Source organism: Papaver somniferum, chromosome 7, assembly GCF_003573695.1.
Source record: "Papaver somniferum cultivar HN1 chromosome 7, ASM357369v1, whole genome shotgun sequence".
NCBI lineage: Eukaryota > Viridiplantae > Streptophyta > Magnoliopsida > Ranunculales > Papaveraceae > Papaver > Papaver somniferum.
In genome coordinates, this window is record NC_039364.1 from 54782905 (window position 1) to 54791924 (window position 9020).

Below are 9020 nucleotides of genomic sequence, written 5' to 3' on the forward strand. Positions count from 1 at the left end.
TTTGTGAATATTCAAAATTGGACTAGATCTCGGGGCTTTGCTGCATTTGCAGTTTTCCTCTTTAACAAAATCTTATTTTTCCCATTTACTCTTGTTACTCGACATTATATTGATTTTTTTTTCTTTTTTATAATCAAAAGTAAAAGTATGGACGTTGAACACGTTTCCTATTCTGTGATGATCTCTATCTTCAAAGGATCACTCAAGATGTGTCCTGCACTAAGCCAAAAAATTAGTGATGTACAGTGTTCCCTCGTTTTTTCATTAGTCATTCCATATTTGTACATATTTTGGATGTTGATATGGTCATTATTCAACTGTATATAAATGATATCATTTTATCTGATTCTTTAAATGATTTGTTGAACTTCATAATCTCTCATTTTCTATATTCTTTTTGTACAAAAAATATGGCATTGTGCTATATTCCAGTTGTTAAAGGTACTTTTCATACTTCATCTCCTAAAATCCTTCTTACACACACAAAAGGAAAAAAAGAACAAAAAAAAAATGAATATTTTTGAACAACTCACTAAACTTGTTGACCTTACAAAATTCCTGTTGTAAAGAGTCCAAGAATTTTTGTTCTACAAAGGAATTTACTCACAGTATAACTTTTATAATTTAATAGCCTTAGGGACATGGTAAGTTACTTACGAATGTTATCTATGTCATCTGAGGTCGAAGTGTTAGCATTATCAATTAGAAATAATAACAGTGGGGGTTGCCTTTGCATTAAGATATAGTGTCCGATATTGCTCTAGCTCTGTGCAATCTTACTTTACAAGCCCACATAAGACCATTTCTCAAACAGTGCTGGTGCTAACATTCCATGAGAACCAAGTCAAAATTGATAAAACTTTAAATTCCAGTCTGGCATTCTTTGCATCTTACTTTCTTTTTCTGAGGGGAATTTTAGATGGCATGTGGGAAGCACAACGTAGATTTCACATTTCTAAAATAATAACAAGACCTTTCGGCAGAGAACAATCTACGTTTCTCAAGTAGACATGTAGTAGATATGAGGAACATTTTGGAGTATTTGAGAATTTTAAAATTCTAACGGGCCTAAACCTGCCAGCTCTAGTTACGGATCGATGCTTTATTTCCCCTTCTTTCCTCTTCCAAGCATATGCGGATCCATATTTCGCATGCATTGTGTGCAGACATGATTTTTACACGGTGAAAATGTGTGTCAGCTCGGCTTTGCAATGGATGGTCGCGAAAAGCATGTTGGTGACTACTGGCTCAGCTAGGAGGGAAGCCATTCAAAGTTTTATGATTTCTTATATATAAAGGGCCCTGATAAACAGTTACTTCCCTTGTCTATTAAATTTCCTCTCTCTCCCCGTCTCTCGCCTCGCGCAAGATCTCTCTCTGTTGATTTCCCTCTCTTTTTCTCTCTCTACATTCAAAGCTTCAATCAATTAGGTAACGCCATGGATCTCTTCTATCTCTCTCTCCCCAGGTATATGTTTCTTTGGATCTGCTACTCTAATCTTAGATATCTCTGTTTTGATCTCATTTCTCAAGGTTGAATTTTTATCTTATTTTCTTCTTCTGCTTGTGAATTCAAACAGCAACATTGAAAATTTTATCCGGATCTGATTAATGTATGAGCAGTTCTGATTGATTTCCATGATTTAATGGTTATTTTTGTATTGGATCTGTGGAGGCTGTGTAAATTTAAGTTATTTGAGCTTAATCAGAATTTAGTTACGCTAAGATCTCAATAACCTGTCCTTTTAACCTCATTTTAACCTTTAATGGATGCTAAGTTGAGATCTTGTTTGATCTGAATCTTTCTAGAGTCTAATTTTACGCGTTAACCCTCAGAAGTTTCTGTAATTAAGCAATAGTGTTTAGATTTATGTATGATTAAGCAAAGTTTGGGCATTTTGAGAAACTGCAATTCAGAACTATTAGAATTTTGTGTAACTAGATATTCAAATGTTTCAACTTCAAATTGACTTTATACATAAAACTCTTCCTATCTCTTTTCAACTGTAATAAGCCTGTAAACTTGTGATTGAAAGTTAAATCTAGATCAGTATTGATATTACTATATGTGTAATGCAGATAACCAAGTCATTCATACTTAGCCCTCCGTCATGAGTGCTGAAGCTGTAAACCAGGTATCTTTCTGGTGCTCATTGCCTAGTCTGTAATTATTTTGTTTTGCATTTTGCTTGTAAATTAGATGTATGAGGAATCAAAAATATTATCTTGTTTTTTGCGTTTGGTAACGTAGTTTATGGTTGTAGGAGAATGGCAATGGAAGCTTGGGGTGTGAGAAGAAAGTCAAAGTTGTCTTTGTTTTAGGTGAGTATATCCCGTGTAGCCGATTATTGCACTTGAAAATTATAGTACATTACTCTTGCATTCAGAAGATTGATTCAAACTGCCATGTTATTTAATCACTTTTATCTTCTTTTCGTAAGCAATAGCCAGTATTCTATAACATCTGCAGCTCCCTAAAGCATAATCTAGATCTATTAGATTCTTGTATAAATTTAATGCAAATTGAGATCATCTCTTTTTTATTCCTTTTTCTTAGTATATATTAGTATGTCTAGTAATTGTGCTCTTGATCTATATCTGCATATTATTCTGAGTGCTACCATTACCAAAGGCTTCTTTAGATATTACTGTGCTGATATTGTAATTGGGATTAAATGATTGAACAGGTGGTCCAGGCAGTGGATAGGCAACTCAGTGCTCGAATATTGTTGAGCATTTTGGGTTCACCCATCTCAGTGCCGGGGATCTCCTCCGAGCAGAAATTAAATCTGGTTCTGAAAATGGGTAATCTTCGGTTGCTCTATTGAATTTGCAGATTTATTAGTCTTATTATGTGTCTCAATACAAGTATTCATTTCTCTAACTCATATTTGCGGCTGCAGAACCATGATCTCGAACATGATAAAGGAAGGTAAGATTGTACCTTCCGAGGTTACAGTTAAACTTCTTCAAAGGGCGATGAATGAAAGCGAGAATGACAAATTCCTTATTGATGGATTCCCTCGCAATGAAGAGAATCGTGCTGCATTTGAAAATGTGGTAAGGCTACACATTATGTTACATTTTTTTTCCTTGGACACTAGTGGTTAGACAGAAAATGAAAAGGATTCCCAATAGATATGGGTAAACTAATTATGATTCATCCAGGAGTTTCCAACTAAAACCCACTTTGGGTTTTTCAAAGTGATACATTTCTGAATGGTGTCTATATAATTCCTCCAAGTAAAACTTGCATCTTTGATACCTCCTGCATTGGTTGTTCTTATTTATGGATATACTTTATCTACAGACTGGCATTGTACCTGAGTTTGTACTATTTTTTGATTGTTGAGGAGATGGAAAAGCGCCTATTAGGCTGGAATCAGGTTAGACAAGTTTTGCATCTAACTTTCAAGTTCTCTGGCTAATGTTTTCCTGGCAGTTTATAGCTGTCCTCATTTTTAAAAATTAAATGATGCTTAACTCCATTTTTCTGGGGATGAAGGGAAGAGAAGATGATAATATTGAAACAATCAAGAAGCGCTTCAAGGTTTTCATGGAATCTAGTATCCCTGTGGTTGATTATTACGCCTCCAAGGATAAAGTTAGAAAGGTAAGTTATTGTTAGTTTGGCCTTCAAGGCAAGCTTTAGATTCCGGTAATAAAACTTAATTGAGATTATTTTGATCATCAGATTGATGCAGCAAAGCCCATAGCTGAGGTTTTTGAGTCAGTCAAAACTTGCTTCGCCCCAGTTCATGAAAAAGTAGGTAGCAGGCCTTATGTTATTCTATTAATCGTCTGTTGATGTATCCATAGTATCTTAAAACAGACCCCGATTGAGTTCCCAGTAGACTGGTAAAAACAACAATGTATACTCTCTTTTTATTTCTGATAAGAAATGTGGAATTTAGCTGCCATTTTTTTTTGGGGACTGGTTGTCCGGTCTCATTATCCAGAGGCAATTTCTGATAACCTACCCACCACACGTAATATTGCCGCAATTTCTGTTTGTTTACTTAAACGATTGTGTTGTACATGTTGTTTCAGGCTGCATAGATGTAAGAACTGCACCCCACAATACCAACATTATTGAGGTAAAAACTCTATTAACTATCTCTTCTCGTCTAACTCTTTCACGCTTGCAGTTTGCAGCTTTTGCATATGAATATTACACACTCATATTTCTAAATGTCCTAATCTTCAGTTTTTATTCATCTCAATTCCTGGAACTGAAAATGACTAGTTTTCGCACGAATTGCATAGCTTTATAACTTCCTTTAACCAGTTGATTTATTTTCCCCAAACATTAACTACTATCTGTGTCTACAATTCTTTTCTGCACAAAGAACAAAAAATCATGGGGTTTTATTTTCATTGTGATTTTCATTTCAGGTGGTGGTAACTGGTATGGTGTTATTTTTGCTGCACTAAATATACTTATTAACACAAAAGTAACAAGGCAGCATATCTATTTACTTGCAATTATAATAGTTACAAGTGACAAAGGCAATTATATATGTTTTCTTCAAATATATTTTTATCTTCTTATCTTGTGATGAAACTCTCTTAATATTGAACAGTAATAAATCTATCCATGAAGATGGTTCTTTATTTTTTCTTTATGGTACATTCTTTAATTTTCCAATGTACAAGCTGTCATACCTTTATATGTGATTTTATTTGTAAACCTTCCTTCAACTCCAATTGTGTGTTGTCAAGAAAATTTGGTGATTGCTTTCTAAATGTTACTCTTGCACATTTTTTCAATTGGCAAAACAGGTGGCCTTTGTAATTTTTTTGTACTTTTTACTCTTCCAGAGATACATTTTTATTCTCTTAATTTCCTAAAAATTTGTGCAAATAATAGAAGAGGGAGTAAGATAGTAGCGACTTCAACTTCTGTCATTCGCATGTGTATTCATTGCATGTCACAGTTAAGAAAGAAAGACTGTTTAATTCAAAAGGAAAAACAATATTAACAAAGGGTCCATTCACTACTAAAACATTGAAAAAAAAGTTGTTTACAATTCAAGTACAATTACAACTTATATTTAAACAAAAATAATTCCATTTTCTTTTATAGTATCAAGGATGATCCCAAGTTTACCTTCGATCCTCTCATTTTTCTTTGGCTCATAAGACATGGCGAACACATCGCACTCTTTTGATCGCTCTGCTATTAGCAGTCCCACAGTTTTACAAGCACTATTATCAATTAGAGATGGCAAAGTATTCCTCAGATCCTTGGCATTAGTACTGGCGACAGAAATAACCTTGCACGTTCCACGATGAACCACTTTTGCATGAATAAATCTCTTGGAGAAAAACACATTGAGTAAGAATGGCCGCATATACATGTCTGTCCTCTGCTTCCATGATTTCTTGTTAGGTCTTTTTTCGATTTCACTGCGTGATCTCCGTGTATAAGCTGCAGCTTCAATCACCAAACCCTAGAACAAATTATGTCAGAGAGAAACATCAGTCATTCCTTTTTTACTATTCCTCTAGATAAATGGCTAGGAACCAACAGTGGTGAGATTGCCATGGCTGAATTACAGTTTGAATGCAAGATAGTCACTAAAGCAGGAGTGTAGACTTGCAATGTAATAAAGATCCGAAATCCTATACTTGCTCTCTATATATATAGCGGAAAAGTACACACATAAACTCTATCACCTTGTAGGTACTCCAGTTGTGAGTCAAATGGGAATAAATCATTCTTGATATTATAAGACAAAACTTAGGCATTCTCTTAGACGCACAACAATGCTAAGCAAAATGGTCTAACATGAGATGACCACTTCTTTGACACAAACAATTTCAGTTTAAACAGTTTAGAAACTTTGCACTTGGGGCAATGACGCAGCTAATGAAGTAATAACGGAGGATTATCAATTTCTGGTTGAAAATATTACAGTTAAGAATCGTTCCAATAATCCAAATCCATTGAAACTATATCTACGAAACTCATTTACTTAAGTTTCCAACAGATGAAACCTATCAAAATTCATGAAATTGGGTGTTTTAATTCGGATACCAAACTACCAAATTTAGTGTAAAGTTCAAATGATTACTAAATTAATCAATAACACGGGAAATGAAATATAAATCTGAACTAGGGTTTATCGAAAAAGAGGAGCAGAATACCTTGTTGCGAGTAGAAAGAGATGGATTCCATATAGATTCTGCAGATGAGATTTTTAATTGAGGAAATGAAGAAACAAATGAAAGGGAAGAGTTGATATTTTTGCCGTTATCTGCTCGGTGTTTACAGAAATCTGACGAGAGAATCAAAGACGACGAAGATGTGGACATACTACACAAGGATGACATGTTCCTTCTTTCTCAGAGATTGGTTTCTGCAAAGATACTGTAGGCTTCTAGTTTTTCCATCAAATAAGGTAGAAATTAACGTTTAACCCCCTGTTAGTGGGCTTTGGACGCTTTAGTTCAACCCTCCAAAGCCCAGGGCGCTCTAGTCCAAATATCCCAGTGTTTTACCATTTAATCGAAAGCAGTAATGAGTGTCCAAAGCTGCAGCCAGTTCCGATTTCCGACTTTTCAATATTCCACAAATAACTTTCCAGTGATTCCATATATAAATCAATGTTTTCGAAAATGAATTAAATCTCCGGTTAGTTTTCCATCTTGTTTTCTTTTGATTTCTCGTTCAAAATTGTTTCTGATTTTGATTTATTTTTTTTCGAATTCATGATATGAATACGATCTGTTACATCTTATTGTTTTATGATCTTGATTTCCTTTTGTTATTTCTTAGGTTTTGATTTTCGTAAAACGCTTTTGATTACTATCTTTTTGTTGTTGATTTTTTTTTTGTTTTTATGATGCATGATATGAAATCGAACTAATATTTGATCGTAGGCTTCTGATTTTTCGTATCTATGTGTTATAATAAGACTCCGAATCTTACGTATTTGATTAATCGATGGAGTATTTGATTTCTATTTATTTTTTGAATATATAGAATGTAAACTTTCATGTACACTGTATCTGTTTTAGGTTATTCAAATCTGAAAATGTGATTTGAAGATTCAATCTGAAAATGTTATTCAAATCTTTTGTTAGAATGTGATTTTTAATATTTTTGTTAATTGATTCAATTTTTTTTATTATTTTTTTTTAAATCTATTTGTGTCGATGATTTTTAGATCATTATGTGATTTAGATTTCTTGATTTGTTGTTCATGTGTGTTTATATAATGCTCTGAATTTTGTTCATGGTGATTGATATGTTTTTTATAGAATGTGTACTATGTCGTACATTGTAGATTTTCCAGTGAGAGATATCTTTTTATAGCATGTGTATTCTTTTGTGCACTGTACATTTTATAGCATGTGTATTCTTTGTAATATGCAGGGGTATCAACCATGTCTGAGAAGGTTTTTTATGCTATTTTGAATCATGGTGAGCATTCTGCGCCTTTTCGTGTGAGTATGCGGAGCACTGTAGATGAGTTAAAGCGTTTTGCATGTAAGCAGTGGAGGTTTTTGTCTTCTGAGACTATACATTTGAGTTATATGAAAATGATCAAATAATTTTTGTACTTGGTGATACACAACTGCAAGGTCTAGTCGCTCATACTATCTTTATTAACAATGAAGATTTCTATTTGAATGTTGACGTGATTCATAAGACTAGTTCTCGTTGTAGTACTAGTTCTAGTTCTAGCATTGCAAATTCTTGTGTAACTGAAAGTCCTAAGCTTGTAAGGGTGGTAGATCATGACGCGGATAAAGGCAAACCTCTTGTTTCCGATAAATGGATTTATATTTTTGACAAGATATGTAGAGAGTTTATGGGTGGTGTTGAAGATGTTGGAATTGTTGTGGATAAGTACAAGATGGCTACTGGTTACAAGATTAGTATTATGAAAAATGACAAGACTTGGTATACTGCAAAGTGGAAAGAAGATGGTTGTTCATGGAGGATTCACTTTTGGCCTGTGGATGGTGACATTTCTCGGTTCTATCTGAAAGATACTAATATTCTTCACGGGTGAATGATGTTCATATTAGTCCACATTATGTATGATTTTCGTAGTGGTGTGCATAGATATGCACCTTATGTATGTAGGCTTTTTAGGTGTACATTGTGGTGCACATTACATATTCTAGGCTTTTCATATGTATGTCCACAGTTAAGGTGTAAATGATTGTGCACCTTGTATATGTAAGATTTCTTTAGGTGTACTTTTTGGTGCATAATATTATTTTATTTTTTTAATGTTTTGTTTTTTGTAGCCGTAGTGTTGGTTTGAGGTTGAAGAGTCCTCCGGTGACAACCAAGTTAGTCAAGCATTTGATCGCTGAAAATATAGAGGGAGATCGTAGTTTAAAACCCAATCAGATCATTTCACTTTTTAAGAAGACTTCTGGGTCAAATATTAAGTATCACCCTGCCCGTAGAGGGAGAGAAGTCGTATTTGAACAACAATTTGGCGACGACGAGAAGTCGTACAATGATTTAGTTTGGTATATCAAAATCATTGAGGAAACTAATCCTAATAGCTATGTGAATTTTGAGGTCGATGCGATATGCTGAGTTCGGTGTTTAGTGTTTCATTCATTTGTTTTTTTAATGTGTACACCTTCGTACACATGTTTATCTGTATACAATGTTGTACACATGGATTTGCTTAATGTGTACATTCTTGTACACATGTTTTATCTGTCATTCTACAACCGTGTGTACATTTTTGTACACATGGGTTTCCTTAATGTGTACATTGTTGTACACATATTTATCGGTCTTCTTTCTAGATCATTTTTTTATTTATGTTTTGTGTTTTTATTATTTTAGTTTGAAGATTATGAAGAAGAATGCTAAGAGAAGGGTAGAAGGTCTAGAAAATTTCAACACTAGGCTCACTCCCATATATAAGGAGTTACTAAAGGAAAACGTCAACATTGGTCGTATTTTGATGGTTAGTGATTCTGGAGAAAGATTGTACAAAGTCCATTCTCCCAGGTCTCATTGTGTATATCTTTTGCAGAAA

At 34.0% G+C, this 9020-nt stretch overlaps 1 protein-coding gene and 1 pseudogene across 1 annotated transcript; one reads left to right on the plus strand and one right to left on the minus strand.

Annotated features, from left to right (window-relative positions):
• The first annotated feature begins 1334 nt into the window (after window positions 1-1334).
• LOC113292676 lies at window positions 1335-4619 on the plus strand (annotated as a pseudogene).
• A 359-nt stretch (window positions 4620-4978) lies between these two features.
• LOC113292677 (50S ribosomal protein L18-like) lies at window positions 4979-6375 on the minus strand. Its single transcript, XM_026541556.1, has 2 exons — window positions 6151-6375; window positions 4979-5453 (listed from the first exon to the last, which is right to left on the minus strand). Exons 1-2 carry the CDS (start codon window positions 6334-6336, stop codon window positions 5055-5057), a joined length of 585 nt encoding a protein of 194 aa, XP_026397341.1. The 5' UTR covers window positions 6337-6375; the 3' UTR covers window positions 4979-5054.
• Between the last annotated feature and the right edge of the window lie 2645 nt (window positions 6376-9020).

Bases quoted from the DNA above. Each gene is read 5' to 3' on its own strand.
- LOC113292677 (XM_026541556.1), bottom strand. From the start codon at position 6,336: ATGTCATCCTTGTGTAGTATGTCCACATCTTCGTCGTCTTTGATTCTC. The intron at 5,454-6,150 runs GTATTCTGCTCC...AATTTGTTCTAG, and splicing joins CTCTTTCTACTCGCAACAAG to GGTTTGGTGATTGAAGCTGC.